Genomic DNA, 21,139 nt, shown 5'->3' on the forward strand with positions numbered 1-21,139 from the left:
AAAATCTTCACTTAAAAATCTTTTCCAGCAGTCTGTTTTTCAGCAAATTGATAATGTTATACTGACAAAGATGTGTCCTAAAACATAGCCATTAGTCATTAATGATAGGATTATTCACAATGTGTTTCAGAAAAGTGATAAATGAACACAGCTGTTATGGTTATTAGCATCTGTACGATTTCAGACGTGGAAACTGTTAAATTATTCAAGGTCATTGTGACAGGTAGTGGCATAAGTAATAGTGGAAATGGTGCCTCTTGATCCCCAATCCAGTTCTTCCCTCTTAATCTTCCCCTTCCTTACCTCTAGAACTGCATTTCCCAATGCTCCCTTACTTTCTCTAACCCAGGTACTAGCAAATTTTTTAAAGAATTCTTTGGTCAGTAAAGTAAGAATTTTAGGCTTTTCAGACCATATAGTGTTTCAGAAGCCACTCAACTCTAACACTGTAGCACAAAAGCAGCATAGACAACATGTAAGTGAATACGTGGTGTTGTGCTCCATTAAAACTTTATTTACAAAAACAGGCAGTAGGCTGGATTGGTCTGAGGACTATAGTTTGTGGACCCCTGCCTCTAACCAGAAAACTATGAATGTTTGACTTTTCTTATCAGGAAGTCAAAGATTCTGCAAAAGATGCCCTTTTCTCCTATGTGGAAATATTAAAGCTTCATGAAATTGAAATCACATATCAAATAAAAATCATGATTTCAGGGAGCAAAATTGAGTACTTAAGAATTTAACTACAAAACAAATAAAGCTTTCCCCCTTAGTATGTTTTAGTGTTACTATATATAGATTAAACCAGATGACAAGCTACTATACAACAGCATGTTAAAAAACATGTTTATTTTACAATATGTACAATCAGGAACATATTTTAAAACCATTATCAATTAAAATAAATGAAGACCATAAATCACAATTTAGTTTGTTCTTAGTGTATATACTCATATTAAAATATAAAGAACATATACCAAAAAGAGTCAAAAGTGTGCATTTTGCTAAAACCTGGTATATACATATTCCATTGGAAAAAAGCAATCAAAAATGACTTAAACCAAAACTAAGTTCCTGTGATGTGTAGTAACCATTATATTGTTTGTATGAGGTAGTAACTAAATTATTTTGGCCATGTACTAATACCCTAAGTCAAAAGAAATATGAAAAGGATCATAAAATAAGGCCAACAAAAGAAAAATTCCAAGAGAAATTTGAACCACTTCACTCTGTGGAATGTTACAGTTCTTCAGTGTGATTATATGAAATGTTTAGTGAGGACTCTTTAATAATGCTAATTAATTCTTTGTGCATACTGTAATTCAGACCACAATTGCAGTATTATATCATGGTACCGCTCGCTATTCTGTGATTCAAAAATGTTCAAAGGTATTATTTTTAAGCAAAGACAAGCAATCTTACAGGATTCTGCTTAAATATAAAAAGACCAGTTACTACAACAGGTGGTTAATTGTAATTGGTTTGCTTCACATAGAAAACAATCCAAATACATATTTGGAGCCAAATGCTTATAGACAATGTCACAGCTTACTTTTGTGACTTAATACATCACATATCAATACTTTGTGCAAATATAAACACCAGTGTACTTGCATTAAAATTAAAAACAAGATTATAAAATGATTACAGCCTCCATTACAATTTTAAAAGTTACAAGATTTATATTCATATTACTAAATTACGTATAATAAAAATACAATAGTGTTAAATGTATTGTTTCATTGCCAGCATCCCATTTTGTAATATAGCCACACCCAAGAATATACTAAAGAATTCTTAAAATATTAACCCAATAGCATTTTCATCAACATTTACAGCTGTACAGATAAGACACTTACTTGTACATCTCATAAAAGTACATTATCTACATAAATTCTTAGTGTATGTCTTCAGCAATATGAAGTTTCACAGAAAAAATACTGCCTATATGTACAAAGATTACATAACAATGAATTAAGCACTTGTGTGGTTCAATATGCTAAATATATCCATACCACTTAAAACAAAATTTTCCCCATCTTGTCTCATGCCACAATAAATTACAAAAGTAACTGAAGACAGGTTACTGCAGCTTTTGTACAGCTTCAAGCATCCATTAATGTTGCAGTGGTAGTGTTCTTTCTAGAGTTAACTGTCAAAGCACAACAATTTTCAGTAACTGTTTTCATGACCCGCCAGGATGTACAAATTGCTATTTGCTGTGGGGTTATCAGTTGGCCTACTTTCCAAAACCACGACCCTAAAAGTAATAAACAAAAAACATATAACAAAACAAAGTTATTCTTGAAAACTAATGTTAGCCCCCAAATTTTCCATTGCTTCTCCAATATGTGTCTCTATAAATGCTGCTCATTAGATTGTGGGTAGAAATCAATTGCTATCACTATGATTACAGGGTCAGTTCTAGCTCTGGGAAGTAATTTTGCTGTCCACTACCACCCATCTCTAGGCCAGTGTTCTTCTAAGAGTCAGAACTGGGGAGAAACCTACATTAGAAATCATTTGGGGGAACTTAATTCCTATTACAAGTTCTAAAAATGATTTGCAGTTTAAGAATCAGAAGCTAAACTGCCAGGGTCTGACCCAGAGACCCAGGGAGCATGACGGATGAGTAACATACTCAGACACCAGTATTCAGTGAAAGAACAGCTTAGGGGGCCAGGGCACTCACAGAAAGAGTTGTAGCAGCCATGTGCCCTGACCACCTGGCCCTGTGGGCATTTATTCAGCACAGATTTAATGACAGAGGCTTTGAGTCAACACACCTGTGGGTAATTAATCTGGTTGCCCTCACCTGGAAAAAGCAGTCCTGCCCCAGAATGATCAAAGATCGGTTTTAGGACAACATGAGTAAACAAGCTATTTAGATAAACTCCTCTACAGTCCTATGTATTTACGCCCTAAGCTTTGGAGAGAATTCAGCTGCCTTCAGCCAAATCTTTTACTGAAGCTATGCAAACCTTCTGGCCTTCCAAGAAGGTTTGTGTCTATTTTCTATAACTTTATAATTTCTCCCACCACCCTGACAGATCCCCTATGGTCAATCAGAACAGGTCTCCAAAATCCTATCTGGCAAAAACAACAAAAAGTTCTGTTCATTAACATATGGTATTTCCTCTTTCTTCTGCTACAAATCAGACGTCAGTCTGTTTAATGCAAACTAGTACAGATCCATACATTCCTGTTACTTGGAAGATCAGGTACATTTTCAAAGGCTTTCTAACTTTCTGACTTGTGAATTCTTATAGTGTGAAAAATTCAATGTTGAACATATTGCAGACATTTCAATTCTCTTGAAAAAGAAATCCTTTTCATGCTGGATCTACAAAACATGTTTAGTACTCTGTATTTAATAATACAGCCCATTTTCATACCTGTCAGATCCAAGCAGCCTGAAAATTCTTGTGCTATCTGAAATTTCTTGTGTTACCTGTTCAATTAAAACATAAATTTAATTTTTGAAATTAAAGCCACAAAATTTTCAATGGGCACTTCATTATAATTCAACAGAAAAGAAACATAATCCCTAAAATGAAAATATATTCCTGCATGACTATTTATGCAAGTCAGCATGTAGGTACATCAATTTGTTAGTCTAGGGGAAATGTGGTTAATTTTGAGTTAATCATAAAATTCAGGCAAAGGAAAATGATTTCCTTGTTAAATTATAAGACTTCAAGGGAAAAATTTGAAAGCAAAGCACTAAATCCATTTTATTTATTATAAACTTTCATCATTTATGTTAATGCTAATGGTAAGGTTACTGGCAGCAGTAAGCTACTTAGATCTGGTTCTTTTACTTAAAAGGCTGCCATGTAGTTTAACAGGAAATATTTAAAAGCCAGACATGCCTTGAGTTTGAATCTTAGTTCTCCCACTTAGTGGGCAACGTATGTAATCTGCTAGAAATGGTTTTTTGCCTTATGCAAGACGAGATTGAAAAGCTCTACCACACAGTAGTGCCCTGCAGTGTTCTTGTAAGGATTAGTGGGTATAATGCCTTGCTAAGGAAGTGCTCAATACATAATAATTATCTTTCCCACTTCTTCCCCATTCTCTTGAAATGATATTTTCTAATGACCATATATCCTTCAAGAAGTCCTCAGTGTGACCAATTACCAGTTGAGGAGTTAAGAATAAATATAGGGCAGTAGCATCTCCCCAAAATTTGATAGGCTGAAGAAAAAATGGATTTGAAATTAAATTTATTCCATCAATACCCCTACAATTAGATTTTCTGAACACCAATGATGCTTAGCTTCTGTTGTAACCCAGCACACCTGCAGGAAACAACACGCTCAGCACACTCCAACGCCTGTGGCTCATCATGACTGTGATTACCAACATATTTTGGGGTTTGCCTACTAGAAGAATCTAACATTTTTGGAGTGTGTATTGATGGGCTGCCTGTGTAGTTCTAAGGTGACTTTTTGGGTGAACTTTTTCCTTTCAGTTTTTAAACCACTCACTATTTGTCTGTAATGCTTTTCATTCTCCGACTAGTGTTTATTAGCTGTTGACTGTTCCTATCTCCCTGCTCAGTTCCTCAGGTGATTTTAGAAAGTGTGAGCCCACTCGTGGGGATTACTTTTAGAAACGTAGTAGCAGCCACCTTTTTTTTTTTTTGGGAGGGGGGATGGAGTCTCATTCTGTTGCCAGGCTGGAGTGCAGTGATGCGATGTTGGCTCACTGCAACCTCTGCCTCCTGGGTTCAAGTGATTCTCCTGTCTCAGCCTCCCGAGTAGCTGGGACTGCAGGCACGCGCCACCATACCCAGCTAATTTTTGTATTTTTAGTAGAGACGAGGTTTCACCATGTTGGCCAGGATGGTCTTGATCTCTTGACCTCGTGATCCGCCCGCCTCGGCCTCCCAAAGTGCTGGGTTTACAGGCGTGAGCCACCATGCCTGGCCAGCAGCTACCTTTTAAACACTTACTATAGGTCAGGAACCAGGCCAAGCACATTACATGCTTTGTTTCATTTAATCATAACAACTCAATTCACAGATGAAAAAATATAGGTAGAAAGAAGTTAGGTGACATGCCAAGGTCACCCAGCTATTAACTAGCTAAACTTGAGACTTGAAGTCTAGTGTCTCAACTCTGGAATCCAGGCTCATGAACACTGTGGTATATTGCTTACTTTGTTAGAAATAAACGCTCTGAGCTTAATGAATGACAGTTTAAGGAACAAATAAGCTTCCTTCCAAGTGACATGACTGAGATTGGCTTGGGGGTACTGGAAGAATTTCTGACAATTTTATGTGCTTATAACATTCTGGGGGCAAGTGCCACATCTTGCTCATGTTTATAACCTCAGAACTTTCCGGCATAAATGTTGAACTGACTTGAATATGTCACACGGCTTAGAGTTAAATTATTTCTGTGAGGTAGGAAGGACTCATGAGATGCATAGCTAAAGGTTAGTAAAAAGGAAAGGTAAAAGGGGCAAAGAATTATATACATATCAAATGAATAAGGATGTTGAAAATAAGAGGCAAGTGGGCTTCCAGAGAAATATAGTTCTTTACTTATAGTCTGCACTGGTCATTATTTCTGAAGTACCAGGTAGAAAAGGTGCTTAAGGCCAGAGAGAGCCACCACTAGCACTCTTGCTCCTGGCTTTCCTCTGGGAAAGTTGAAAGAAAATCATAGTTGGCTCACTTTTAGCAGATTAGCAAGTTCTTGTTCTAAATTTTAGAGTGATTATTTGGAAGCACATTAAATATGCAATAAGTTGTTTGAGTAGTGGAGAGAGAGAGGAGGCCATAGAGTACGGGCTACTGACTTTATCAACAGACTAAATACGTAAGTATTAATAAAGTTAGCCAATCAAGCATTACTTGTATCATTTAGGAATCAAACTGTTTGAAGTGGAATTTGATAATGTTTGGTGACTACTTAATGGACATAATTTACTTACCTCATTAGATCTAAAACTTCTACCTTGCATTCCATGTTTCCAGAAAGCTAGCACACTGTCTTGTAGGCACACTAGCAGGCAAGAACAGCTCAATTACTGTTAATAGTACAAAAGTTCAACTGATAAGCATCATTTCATCCCTCTATCTCATATAGCAATATTGAAATTCACAACTAATGTCAGCTATTCCATATTTATATGGCACGTTTACATTTGAAAAGTTTAAAAATACACTATACAGAGCTTATACATCTTTTTGGTAGGAAAAAATTGGCTGAAAATATTTTTGTTTGAGATTTTTTTTTGTATTTTTAGTAGAAATGGGGTTTCACTATGTTGGCCAGGCTAGTCTCAAACTCCTGGCCTCAAATGATCTGCCTGCCTCGCCCTCCGAAAGTGCCAGGGTTAAAGCCATGAGCCACTGCATGAGGCCTGTTTTGATAATTTTCAAAAATAAAATACTGCAAACATACAGAAAAATACAGAAAACAGCATAGAAATACATGTGTATCCACCACCCAACAATCAAATCCTAACATTCTGCCATATTTGCTTTAAATAAAAACAAATACAGCTGGCATCCCCTATGTACCCTGCCCTATTCCCAATTTTGGCCTTTCCTTCCTCCCTGAGATAACCACTATTATAAATTTGTTATTTATCATCCTCATGCATGTTTTTACTATTACTATAAGCTTATACTACCAACATACATTTTATATTGAATGTTTCCAACCCTCATACATTTGGTATGATGAACATTTAGGTTATTCCTAGTTTTTCATTATTACAAACAATTTTGCAATAAACATTTTTGTAAATCTTGAATACATGTACAAATCTTTCTTGATGGTAGACACCCATAAATAGAATTACTGAAGCACAGGGCGTGTAGAACAAGATTTAGTTTTGCCTTTTATATATACTTTTTTTTTGAGACGGAGTCTTGCTCTGTCGCCCGGGCTGGAGTGCAGTGGCCGGATCTCAGCTCACTGCAAGCTCCGCCTCCCGGGTTTACGCCATTCTCCTGCCTCAGCCTCCCAAGTAGCTGGGACTACAGGCGCCAGCCACCTCGCCCGGCTAGCTTTTTGTATTTTTTAGTAGAGACGGGGTTTCACCATGTTAGCCAGGATGGTCTCGAACTCCTGACCTCGTGATCCGCCCGTCTCGGCCTCCCAAAGTGCTGGGATTACAGGCTTGAGCCACCGCGCCCGGCCTATATATACATTTTTAATACACATTTTTGCATGTATTCAGGGAGGAAGAAATCTTATTTTGTTTTCTGCAGGTAACCAATTGTACCAGCATCATTTGTTGAATGGCCCATTTCTTCCCCACTAATACATAATGCCATGAATTTCCATTTACACGTGGGTCTATTTCTGGGCCCTTTCTTCTGTCTCACTCTTCTACCTATTTATCCCTGTGTTGTTACCACACTATCGCTATGGCTTTATAGTAAGTTTCAATATTGGGTAGAAAAGGATTTGTCAACATTTATTTTATTATTCTTGGTCTTTGGCTCTTCCATATACATTTATTTTTTATTTTTAAAAATTATTGTAGAGATGGGGTCTCCCTAAATTGTCCAGGCTGGTCTCGAAACACTGGGCTCAAGCAATTCTCCTGCCTCAGCCTCCTACAGCGTTGGGATTACAGGCGTGAGCCGCTGTGCCTGGCCATTCCATATGAATTTTAAGAGGAGCTTATCAAGTGGCACAAAACATCATGTTGGGATTCTTACTGCAGATCCACTGAACCTGTGGATTAACTGAAGAACTGGCATCTTTCTCACTTAAGTCTTTCTACCCATGGACATGATGTAGTTCTTCACTTGCTGACTCTTTAATGTCTTTAAAAAAATAATTTGGAGTTTCCTAGATAATGATCTTAAAAATGTTTGGATTTCATTTATTCTTATACATGTTACTTTATTGCCATTGTGAAAGGGATCTTTCTTCCAATTAAGTTTTTCACTGATTATTTAGGAAAGCTATTCTTTGGTGTTACTCATATCCAGCAACTCTGAATTCTCTTATTAGCGCTCGTAATTTATTATAGGATTTAGTGTTCTATGTACATAATCATACCATCAGCAAAACATGATCTTTTCATCTTTTTCTTTCTAATCCTCATACTTTCCCTTTCTCGTCTAATACACAATACTGAAATGTAATAACAGCAAACATCCTTATTTAGTTCTCCACTTTAATGGGAATTAATTTGATCATTAAACATATTTTTAACAGGCTTTGCTAGGTGAAGGACATTCTTTTCTATTCCCAATTTGCTAAGAAGTATTATTTTAAAAAAATCATTAATGGCAGATTTTACTGAATGCTTTTTGGGCATCTACATGATTTTCTCTTAAAACTTGGTGTCATGTATTACATAAATACATTTTCTGATGCTGAACTATCCTTGCTTTCCTGGGATAGTCTACTATTTGATAATGTGTAATTCTATTTGCTTATATTTTATTTACACTTAAAAAAATCGATTTTCATAAGATTATAATTTTTGTTTTCTGTACTAATCTTGCTTGATTTTAGCATCAGTATTAAACATTGATTTATTCAGAATTCCTTGTCTGCAATCTGAAACAATTTGCACAGGATAGGGACTTATCTCTTCCTTTAATGGGGGAGGTAGATAAAAAACCATCATGCCTGATTACCAGGCACTACAAGCAATGAACTTGGCTGTGGTTCTCCATCTCCTGTGGGATACTTCTATAACTGGAGCCCAGTGGGTCTGTTAGCTTCAGACCTGTATACTGCTTTGAGATTCTGTTGTTGATCTTGCTTTTTGACCCTGGCTATGTCGTCTTTGAAAGCACAGATTCCATTTTAACATCTTGATCAGATATCCCTCGAAACTGACTTATTATAATCATTTGTTTATTGGATGAATGACATTCTAGTTGGAAGAATGCAGAAAACAGAACCTGGAATAAGACAATGAACTAACTGACTTTAGCCTTACCCTCTGCTAATATACATACATGCAAATATCTTTATTTTACTGCTAAAGAACACCAGAAAAAGTGTGCCTAGTTAAATATTAATCACCATTCATTTTCCCAGTACTATCCTATATAAGATAATTTTCACCTTATTTTTCTTGAATGTAGTCATTTAAAAATATTGATTCTGTCAGAAATCCTTTTCCAGAAAAAAACTCCTATTAAGCAAAATGTGAGAATGACAAGAAGAAACTTCCATATACTTAAAATTCTCTGATCAGCAGGTACAACAGCCAAAACATAATCTGGTATACTAAGTACTGAATTTTAAAATACTTACAGAAAAACCCTATAGGAGTCTGGAGGAAATGGGAATTCAAAACTATGTTATGAGAAATGACATTATTTCTTACAAGGAAGATAACATTATCTACACTACAGTTATTAAACTATTTTAGAGAATGTGTAAGAATGAAGGCTGATAGTGACCTCATATTTATTATATCCTCTATTTTTATTTTACTTTTTGAGACAAGAGTCTCACTCTGTCACCCAGGCTGGAGTGCAATGGCACGATCTCAACTCATTGCAACCTCCCCTTCGCAGGTTTCAAGTGATTCTCATGCCTCAGCTTCCCGAGTACCTTGGACTACAGGCGCGTGCCAGCAGACCTGGCTAATTTTTGTATTTTTAGTAGACACGGGGTTTCACCATGTGGGCCAGGCTGGTCTTGAACTCCTGGCCTCAAGTGATCCACCCACCTTGGCCTCCCAAAGTGCTGGGATTACAGGCATGAGCCACCATGCCCAGCCATATCCTCTATTTTTAAAAAAGAGCCCTTAATAGTATCAATCTTTAATTTTGGATAATTAGTAGATAAATTATCTTAAGGAGTTCATCATGCAAAGAATTATAAAACTTTGACTTACCTATTGATTCAATCTGGAAATCAAAGGTGAGTTCTGATGATAATTTCCTGCTAGATTTTAATCTTCCTTGGAGATTTACTATTTTTATACAACCTAGAGGAAAAAAAGTCACTCAGAAACTAAGATAAAAGAAGTCTTGTTAAAGTAAGACATTCATAAATAAAAACTTACAGTCCAAGCATACAAGGATGGTATCTCTCTCCAGTTGGGTTACATGAGTAACATTTGTCTGTGGCGTATCTACAATACAAACAAATTTTGGTAAACCTAGAGAAACTGTGATACTTAAAGCATGGAAACATTTAAGAAAAAGAATTCTGAGGATAACAGTACTTGAAATGGATATCTCTTGTAATACACACGTAGTGACTGAGCCAGGCTATGTGGGTTTAAATGCTGATGCAAGTGCTAAACAATGTTAAGTGCTCAACAGAGCATATGTTGGCTGTTGTCAACACTACTGGTGATGTGGAACACATGGATACAGAATGCCGACTGCACTAGAAAACAAACTATACTTAAAATATCCTATAATGCAACTTTTCCTCTTTTAAAAACCAAATTTTCTACTAGTGGGAGATTTGTAAATACATGTAGTTCTCAAACTATGGTTCCTGTATCAACACTGTCAGTATCAACTGGGAATTGACAGAAATGAAAATTCTTTTTTTTTTTGAGCCCGCTGCTCAGGCTGAAATGCTGTGGTGCAATCATGGCTCCCTGCAGCCTTGAACTCCTGGCCTTAAGTGACCCTCCAACTTAGCCTTCTGAGTAGCTGAGACCACAGGTGCAGGCCACCATGACTAGCTAATTAAAAAAAAAAATTTTAGAGATGGGGTCTTGCTGTATTACCCAGCCTGAGGTTTGTCTATATATGCCTTAAACTATGGTCTCTGTGTCAACCTCATTAGCATCACTTGGGAATTCACAGAAACGAAAATTCTCAGGTCCTATCTAGAATTTTCAGCTCTGGGGGTGGCGCCCAACAATGTCACAAGTCTCCCAGTGACTCTGATGAATGCTCAAGTCTGGTAATTGCTGCTATGTACTACATACTCAATGATTACTCTTACCAATACTCCTAGTAAAGTGATGCTGCATGATTAAAAAGGTAACAATCACCTCAGGGAGGCAGGGCAACTGGAGTTACGTAAAATACACATTTTCAGGTATACACCATTTAAAAGTACATAAAATACTTAAAAATTCTGAGAGTTATGAAAACGTTAAGTACCCAAGTTTTGTTTTAAATGTTTCCTATGTTAATATGCATTTCGTATTCATTTTCATATTAATGAACGTAATCAAAACAATTTGATGCACGTAAAAGTCTCTAAAAAGGAAATGTGAAACATATAAAATGAAAAGTATTATCAAAATACTAAAAATATTTGAGTCTATATAAATTGTTATTTCCCTTTTATTTGTTTGGAAAAAAAGTGCTTTAATTGGTATTCAATTTGTAATATTAATTTAATTATTTCCAAGAAAGATTAATTCAAATATGACTTTATGGGTTACCTATACATGGGGTCCTTCAAGAGACATTGTTATTTAAAATACATGTCACCAAAATCAAATAACAACTCAGGTGTATACCTCATTTTATAGTAAGAGGTGTGTTCATGCACAATTGTTTATTAATATATACCATAATATATACAGGACTTTGAGAATCAGATCCTTCATGTTCATTTCTAAATAAAAAAACTGGTGTATGTGCTCCCAGTCTCATGTTTGGCAATGTTTGCTTGATTTAGTTGGTTGGTTAGAGACAGGATCTCATTCTGTCACCCAGGGTAGAATACAGAGGCATAAATATCGCTCACTGCACCCTCGACTTCCTGGGCCCAAGTGATCCTCCCTCCCATCTTGGCCTCCCTGGTAGGTGGGACTACAAGCATCCACCACCATGCCCAGCTAACTTACATACAAGTTTTATAGAGACAGGGTCTTGCTACATTGCCCAGGTTTTTCTTGAACTCCTGGACTCAAGCGATTCTCTCACCTCGGCCTCCCAAAGTACTGGGATTACCGGCATGACCCACCATGACCTGCCTGCCAATATTTTAAATTTGTCATATGAATTAGTTATTTTAAAGAGAGAAATCTTCCCTTCTTCCAGTTTAGTAATAGTTATTGAAGACTGGCAGTGTATGCAGTTTTTGCTTAATAAGAGAGTAAACTTACTACTTATAAAACCAGTATATGTATTACCCTTAATAATTTCATAAAAATTACAAACCTGATTCTGTAAACCATGAAGAGGTAGAATTTGGATTGACCGTCTCAAATCGAACCACTTGGTTGAAGTCTCTACCTTTACTGACACCAACACAAACTAAAGGGTACTCCTGTTCAGGAACTACCAGCATTTCAAACATTCTAAGTGGACATGGTATAGGAAAATCTATGTGCTAGAGAAAGAAACAAAAATACATTAAACAAAGGAAAATAAAAACCAAATAATTCTATAAGAATACTATAAAACAGCTTTCTACAGTAAAGACTGCATCTTGTCACAGAAATTCAGGTAATGCAGAAAAATCTAAATTGTGGAGTATCTTTATAAAGATTTTAGGTTTACCACCACAAAATATTTTAAAGTTATAATTACATGATTTTAGAACATTAAGGCTGAATGGGAATTTCTAAGTCACATGTCCAACTCTCTCTTTTCAAAGTTGGAAACTGGGGCCCAGGAACTGGGTGACTAGCCCATGCCCCCCGGCCTTTGTGGCAGAGTCTCCTGTCTCCCAATTTGATGCTTCTTCAGTTATACTCCTCTGCCTTCTTAATCAACTGAGCAAACATGGATGAGAGAAGTGAAATGCTAATTAGCAAGAGACACTCCTCTTGTAAGATATGAACAGAAAAAGTCATAAATTAAAAAAAGTTAGCTTCATATCTCAAGTGATTTTATCTAATAAACTCACAGTTACAATACAACCCATCTTACTTTTTTGTAAGTTTAAAATTTCTTTTATATTGCTACAAAGAATAAATTCACATTTTGAAGGACTAAAAAAAAAAAATAGATGGAAAACACTAACTTCATTAGTAATCAAGAAATAAAACCACAATAAGTAGATACTATACATACCCACCAGAATGGCTAAAATTAAAAGAATGAATTAATAAGCATCCGAGAGGAGTAAGCAAACTCTCACACAACACTGGTGGTGGGAGATAGAGTGGCATAGCCACACTGGTTAACTGCATTATTTATTAGTGCTGGATATAGGCATTCCTTAGGACCTTGCAATAATACTCCTAGGTATACATTCTAAAGAACATGAGTACATACATACAACAGACAAATGCAAAACAGATAAAATTATGGTATATTCACAAAATAATTATATATAGAGAACTGAAAAATGAATCAACTATAGCTATGTCCAGCAACTATACAAATATAATGTTGCACAAAAGAAGCCAGACACAAATGAACATATACTTTATAATTCCACTTAAATACTGTTGAAAAATTAAATAAAATTAGTTCTAATGTTTAGGGACATGTGCTTAGATAGCAAAAAGAGAAAAAAAGTAAGAACTTTCTAGGTTCCTTTGTAAAAAAGAGGCAGGGAGCTGACTAAAAGGGAGGATGACAAGGGGAATTCTAAAATTTTTCTTCACAAAAAATTTTTTAAAAATACCACTCTCACGCATATTTTATTTAGTTCATTCTTATATATTTTATATTTTTGTTGCTTTTATAAACTGGCTGTGTTTTCACTGTATTTTCCAAATGGTTATTGCTGGCATTTAACGAAGCTACTGGATTTGATTTGTTTTCTTTTTTAATCTGGCAACTCATAAATTCTAAAGAAAAGAAAAAGGTGCAACGGGGGATATCGTAACAAGTAGTTTTAAAGTGCTGGAAGATATCAAATGGTACTTGTGGCTGGAACGTGAAGCTCTGTGTTCACCTGCTGTTCCCACATTCCTTCCTTCCCTATGGCTGCTAAAGTCCCTCCATTCCACAGGCACATACACTTCATCAATATTCTCCAAATCTCTTCTCTAAGAGCTTTCCCATTGCCTTGGGGCACATGCTTTTGATAAAATCTGTCATTTTTAATAAGGTACAGCAACTTAAATAATTCTCCTTGAAATAAAGAGCAACGAAGCAGAAAAAAAACCAATGCGTCTGATTAAAGATGCATTTTTAAACTTTTACAGTTTAAACACAGAAACAATGCTTAAAAAAAAAAAGACAGATTTTGACTACTTCTACGTTGCTTCGAATAATAACTAAGCAATTTGTCTAAGTCATTAACAGAAGGCATGTCTAATAGTTTTAAATCCAGTTGCTATTGTCCTTGAGGGCAGCAACTGTATCTTGTATATTTTTGTCTCTCTAGTAACACGGTGCCTCGCCTGCCATAGGTACATTATGTTTGCTGGGGAGATCTTTAATTTTTAACTTTTATTTACGATGAAAATGCAGTCTAGGCCGGGCACGGTGGCTCACACCTGTAATCCCAGCACTTGGGGAGGATGAGGCGGGTGGATCACCTGAGGTCAGGAGTTCGAGACCAGCCTGGCCAAGACAGTGAAACCCTGTCTCTACTAAAAATACAAAAATTAGCTGGGCGCCTGTAGTCCCAGCTACTCGGGAGGCTGAGGCAGAGAATTGCTTGATCCTGGGAGGTGGAGGATGCAGTGAGCTGAGTTCACGCCACTGCACTCCAGCCTGGGCAACAGAGCCAGACTCCATCTCAAAAAGAAAAAAAAAAAGCAGTCTAATGATGCAAAAACTGTCAGAAATGTCATTAGGAGGAAACAAGAATATAGAAAGCATAACAATGTTTTTGAATACATCTGATGAAGGGTTACAGTACAGAAACACCATAAATACTGATTAAAATAATGTTAAGTATGGAGAGAAATATATACATATACAAGTCTTGATGCAGAGAGACACAGAAAAAAGAAAGAAAAGAAAAGAAAGAAAGAGAAAGAAAGAAAGAAAGAAAGAAAGGAAAGAAAGAAAGAAAGAAAGAAAGAAAGAAAGAAAGAAAGAAAGAAAGAAAGAAAGAAAGAAAGAAAAGAAAGAAAGAAAGAAAGAAAGAGCAAGCTAGCTAGGTTAAGGTTAAGGAAAGTAGGGAAACATTATAGCTCAGAGAGTTTAAGGAAAGGGAGAAGAGTGATTAAAATCTTGACAGAGACCTGCAAGTAGAATTGTACTACAGGTTCACTATCTCAGAATGCTGGTAACAGGCCTCATTAGAGCCATGCCAGGCACCCTGGTGCCATCTACCAGGAAAAGAGAAGCCATGGATGGGTAATTTTTAAGCTTCCTATGTCTTCAAAGTATATATTCCCTCTTGCATGCTCTTGACACAGATAATTCCTCTAACAGAGAAAAGTATCTTTCATTATACATTAGGATAAATGGTTTAACATATTAGATAACATATAAAATTCATTCATATCAGGTTAATCAGTCTATCAGTATACAAGAGTAACTGATATGATGAAACATTTCATTTTGATAGAGTTAAGGAATGAAAATAATAGGAAGGACATATTTCAAATAGACTAAAGAAAGAAAGGAAAAAGGAAAGGAAGGGGTTGCCGAAAAATCAAACTGTGTAAACTTTACCATTCCATCTTGGATAAAGCATTCTTTTGTCAAATAAACAAGAACAAAGAGGAGCTGAGAACAAAACAATTTTTGCCATAAATGGGCTGTATTCAGTAGTTCTGCTTTAGACAACTTATAAGGCTATTTTCCCCTGAGGTTTCAGTTTAAATAATTTTTGTTTCAGTGTATTTACCTGTGAAATTAATACTTCAATAGGTTTCAAATTCTTGAAACTATATTTTCATCTGTTTAGCCCTAGTTAATCTTGAGGTTAAAACTGATATGAAAACGAAAACTAGACTTTTTAGTCACTTACAGGATTTTAAACAACAGGGAGTCAATACTTTAAACATCTTAATACTATAAAATTTAGGAAGAACCCCACTCCAGCTATATTTCGACTCTAAATTTCTACTGAGATCAAATGCACATGAAAAAAGACCACTTAGTCCATATATAATAGCACAGAAAACAACATTAAAAATTCATTTGGTATTTCCTTGATGTAACTAACTGAGCCTGTACTTCACATATTTTAAAGGTTTTTTCCTTAGATATAAGTTATAGATGAGTAATAGTAAGTATTTTTAAAATTATTCATTCATTCAATGATTTTAAAAAAACTTAAGCGCAAAAAAAAAAAAAAAAAAAATCTGTGGAAAGGCCTGGGCAAATTAATGGGTATGTATATAACTAGAAACAACTCGTTTCCCTGTCATTATGGTTATCCCTAGTTCTCCTAGGCCAAACTGCAACCCGTATGTTGTTTTCAGCTGTGATGGAGGTCAACCAGAGAGTATATTCAAAACATTTCACTGATTTTTGGTACTTCCTGTTTCTGCCATCAGGCTCTGCAAGTGAGACACTATTTCCAGCTCCCCACCGCCATACCCTTGAACTATTTCTCTCGTCTCTTATGAAACTTTTACTAGGCCAATTAAGTTCCTTACAATTAGGCAGATCTTCACAACCCTGCCACATTATCTAAAATCATTAAATTAACTTGAAAATTAACTGAAAAAATGTTTCTTTAAAGAACAGTAAGGTTGACAAGCTTTTATACTAAGAACAAGATAGTGTGACTTTTATGCTTACCTTAATTAACATAAATTTCTGCATTGGTTCAACCCATTCTAAAAGAACAATGCTAGTCTGAAGTGCTCCACATAGGTATTTATGGCCCGTATAAGGATTTCTTACTGTCAAAGCAAAAATATAAATGAGTCCTCTTATAATACAAAGTCCTTATGACAATAATTACATGCTCAAAAAAACAAAAAACAAAACTAAACATAAAATCAAAAGCTGGCTGCCAGTTCAATTTCTTAATTAGAGGGCTGGGTGAAAAAAATACTGTTTCAGGTAACAGCAGGAAATGCCCTCTTAACTTGCAGGATTTTTATATGTATGCAGAAATGAAACCGCTAGTTATAATGAGGCTGTGGGGTAGGAGGAAGGACTTTTGGTCTTATGATGGCAGGCAAATTACCTGAGGTGGCAACATTCTGATAAAAGGGTCAAGGTAAATTTGGGGGAAGAAGTTGTCAAACTCGTAAGATACAACACATTCAGGTGGTTCACAAGGTGCTTTTGCTGGTAATGTTCAGAAGCAATAATGTTTTGTTTCTGAAAATAAAACACTTGTCCATCTTCCCCCTTTTGATTAAATTCTTATGGTCACTAGAAAACATCACAGATATTAACCAAACCTTAAAATACTGATTTACAAATAATAAAATTGAATTATACCTCAGATTTTGAAATATTTTTCTGGTTATAAACCAGAAGAAGTAAAGTAAATATATGTGAAGTAAATATATTTGGAATAAAGATAAAAAAATTGAACTGTGAAAAGGGGAACAGCAGTAAAATTCACAAACTTCACATAGATTTGAAATATTTAAATGGCAGAGGAGGTGAACAGCAAAAGTGTCCCGCCAAAGAAAACAGAAGAGTCTATATAGGAAATTATTTCCTATAATTAACTTTTCCTAAAAACCTGCCCTTTTGTGCCCAGGTAAAGTCAGTTTGCTGGAAGTTCTAACAGAGACTCAACCATCATTTCTAAACCCAACCCTGTCATCCTCTTTCGCTCGCAACCAGCTGTTCTTGCTTCCTGTTAACAACACTTTGCCGTTCTGTCAGTCTTTTGGGTTTGAGGCCTCAGTCATCTCTGACATTTCTTCCCTTCACACCCAGACACTCCTTCCTTACTATTTCCACTGCTACTGCTCTAGCACAAGACCTCCTTCCTTACTTACTGCATAGTAATAAGTACATGTTCACACAAGACCAATGGCTCACACTCATCTGCCATTCTCCTTTCTATAATCTGTGTTCAGCTAAGCTGAATAGTCAGCATTTATTATGTAAGCTTTATGATTTTTTTTTTTGCCTCCACATGTTATGTCATTTCTTCTGTTTGAAATGGCCTCTCCATCTATTCAGTTCAAATCTGAATCTGCCTTATTTTGAGGCCTAGCCCAAACACCACCTTCTTCAGTGAGCCTATGTTTAGAGTCCCTTCCACACTATACTTTATGGTATAATGACTCATGTGTTTATCGTCCCTTTAATAATAATAGTAACTTAAGGGAAAGAAATAATTTTTTGCTCTGGCTATATGCAAATAGAACAACTGTTATGGGGGGAATTTAGGTGAGGGGAAGGTGAACATAAAAACACATGCTGAAGGAATAAATGCCATCTCACAAGCCATTGCTAAGCAGAATGGTGAATGGTATGTAACAGGACCCTTGGAAAACAGGGTGTGATAAAAATGTGGTAAAAAAAAAAAAAAAAAAAAAAAAGTCATACTACTTTCTCCATTTACCTAGGCAATAAATTATTTGCTAAACAAATAACTTACTTGCCAATAAGTTATTTGCAAGGTACTATATATTTGGCTTAGTCTACACAGAGATGAAATGGCCAAGAAATTTGTTCTACTTAAGGGAGAAAAATAAAGTATTACTGGCAGAATGCCCTAGGGTAGTACTGTTTTATGCCAGATTTTACAATGAGTCTCATGGGGTTTTCTTAGCTGCCCTGTGAAGCAAGACAGCTATATGCTATTGGACAGTTTACTTACCAACACAACACTTCTGGCACCATTTGGTTTCAGGGATTTTTGCTGACACAGAAAATTTCCTAAATGTAAATAAAAGTGAGTATATACATGTAGGCAAACTTAGTATATGAAAAAGCTACTGTTACAGATCAGTGGAGAAAGGATGAGTTCAAAACTGTGCTGACATACTAGGTCATCTGTTAAAATTAGAATGAAAAGGCCCGGTGCTGTGGCACGTGCCAGTAATCCCAGCGCTTTGGGAGGCCGAGGTGGGCAGATCACGAGGTCAGGAGTTGGAGACCAGCCTGGACAACATAATAAAACCCCGTCTCTACTAAAAATACACAAAAATTAGCCAGGCATGGTGGTGCATGCCTGTAATTCCAGCTACCCAGAAGGCGGAGGTTGTGGTGAGCTGAGACCATACCACTGCACTCCAGCCTGGGCAACAAGAGCAAAACTCTGTCTCAAAAAAAAAAAAAAAAAAAAAAAAAAAAAAAAAAAGAAATGGATCTCTTTCTCATGACCCCCAATCAGTTTCAAATGGATTAAGGGTTTAAATTTGAAAACAAACTACAGAAGTCTATAGAAATGTATGACCTTGGGATTTAAGAAAACACAAAAAGAACAAATCATATAGGAAAATGCTGTTACATTTTATTTGACTTTTTTTCCCCCACTGATTCATCCCTAGCACCTCAAACTACAGGTGGCAGTCAATTATTCAATCAGTAACTTTGGTTTACCAAAAGATAACACTGAGAAAGTGAAAACGTTAGCCAAAAACTGGGGAAAGATATTTTTAAGTACATGTAATAAATTTACATGTACTGTAAAAAGTTGTTATAATAATTTGTGAAGAACTTCTTTTATTTAGAAATCTTTGTTTATTCAGCAAAAGTGGTATACAGATGTTAGGCAAAGGTGCTATAGGGGTTTTGCAAACATCTGACTCGAATTTAACAGATAAAAATCAATTCTGAATTTTTTTTAAGACTACAATTTAAAAACTACACATACACTCAAATATCTTTTAAAATGTAATAAAGACTGTTGGTGCATCAAATTGTAAAAACCTCAAATTAAACCCAATTTTGTATACTTTTTTTAAAATTAAATTTTATTTTATTTTTTGGACAAGGTCTCGCTCTGTTGCCCAGGCTGGAGTGCAAGAGCGTGATCTTGGTTCACTGTAACCTCCGCCTCCCAGGTTCAAGCAATTCTCCTGTCTCAGAACTCCGAATAGCTGGGACTACAGGTGCCTGCCATCATGCTTGACTAATTTTTGTATTTTTAGTAGAGACGAGGTTGGGCCACGTTGCCCAGGCTGGTCTCAGACTCCTGAGCTCAGGTGATCCGCCCGCCTCAGCCTCCCAAAGTGCTGGGATTACAGGTGTGAGCCATGGTGCCCAGCTAAAGATTTTTTTTTGAGACAAAGTCTTGCTCTGCCGCCCACACTGGAATGCAGTGGCTTTACCTCAGCTCACTGCAACCTCCGCCTCCCAGGTTCAAGTGATTCTCCTGCTTCAGTTTCTCAAATAGCTGTGATTACAGGTATCAGCCACCACACCCAGCTAATTTTTGTATTTTTAGTAGAGACGCAGTTTCGACATATTGGCCAGGCTGGTCTCAAACTCCTGACCTCAAGTGATCCGCCTGCCTTGGCCTCCCAAAGTGCTGGGATTATAGGTGTGAGCAACTGTGCCTGACTTCTACAAATAATTAAATTCTTTTTTAAAAAAATAATTTTTATAAGAGAGAGATTTCACCACGTTGCCCAGGCTGGTCTCAAATTCCTGAGGCTCAGGTAATCTGCCAAAAGTGCAGCCTCCTTAAGTGCTGGGATTACAGGCATGAGACACTTAAATGTGTAAATTTGTCAAAGATTAGATAGATGCCAGTGCTCTGCACAAGTCTTTTTTTTTTTTTTTAGAGTTGTATAATTTTATATAAAATTGTACAACACACGTGTTCAATGCAATCCAAACAAGCTCAGAACAATTTTCCTGATGGATGTTCTTGTAACTACACAATTGGCAACTGAGTGATAATCAAGCATAAATATAATGTTAATAAATACTGTAATACTGTAATTTTAACCTTTAATACATTTTATATATTGACCTATTTATGAAAAGCTATAATTTTAGCTTCATTTACTAAGTCCTTACTATGTGCCATGCATTTTAGACATCTGTGTCATTCAGTCTGTTCAATAAAGAGATCTGAAGCTTAGATTTTTGCTCAGGTCTTTTTTTTTTTTTTTTTTTGAGACAGGGTGTCACTCTGTCGCCCAGGCTGGAGTGCAGTGGCGCAATCTTGGGTCACTGCAACCTCTGCCTCTTGGGTTCAGGCAATTCTCCTGCCTCAGCCTCCCAGGTAGCTGGAACTATAGGCTGTATCAATTTAAATGAACATTATTCGGAGTTTGCAAGGTAAGCTGTTAAAAACTGTTAACTATTTCTAAGTACTTGTCCTTGTGAATCAAAACGTTTTTCACACTGTGACAGCTAAACAATGATACAGAATTTATTCAGATGTTGAAGTACTGAACAACTACAACGGCAATCTAGAATATTCTGGTTACAATTTTCTGGTAAAAACACCTCATTGTACCCTTGACTAACTTTATATTA

The 21,139-nt window shown here is 36.2% G+C and overlaps 1 protein-coding gene across 2 annotated transcripts in view; it reads right to left on the reverse strand.

Moving 5' to 3' along the window:
- Positions 1–832: 832 nt before the first annotated feature.
- Positions 833–21,139, reverse strand: part of MAP4K3 (mitogen-activated protein kinase kinase kinase kinase 3) — a 184,164-nt gene continuing 163,857 nt past the window's right edge. The window contains exons 27-34 of one of the 2 annotated variants that reach the window (XM_023216290.2): positions 18,525–18,583; positions 16,529–16,632; positions 12,083–12,254; positions 10,009–10,077; positions 9,838–9,930; positions 5,944–6,014; positions 3,396–3,451; positions 833–2,260 (exon numbers count right to left, since the gene is read on the reverse strand). In XM_023216290.2, coding sequence (XP_023072058.1) covers positions 2,173–2,260; positions 3,396–3,451; positions 5,944–6,014; positions 9,838–9,930; positions 10,009–10,077; positions 12,083–12,254; positions 16,529–16,632; positions 18,525–18,583 — 712 coding nt within the window. In that variant the 3' untranslated portion in view covers positions 833–2,172. The remainder of the gene's footprint in view (positions 2,261–3,395; positions 3,452–5,943; positions 6,015–9,837; positions 9,931–10,008; positions 10,078–12,082; positions 12,255–16,528; positions 16,633–18,524; positions 18,584–21,139) is intronic. The other variant, XM_023216291.2, reaches the window with a different exon arrangement.

This window comes from Piliocolobus tephrosceles, chromosome 15, assembly GCF_002776525.5.
Source record: "Piliocolobus tephrosceles isolate RC106 chromosome 15, ASM277652v3, whole genome shotgun sequence".
NCBI lineage: Eukaryota > Metazoa > Chordata > Mammalia > Primates > Cercopithecidae > Piliocolobus > Piliocolobus tephrosceles.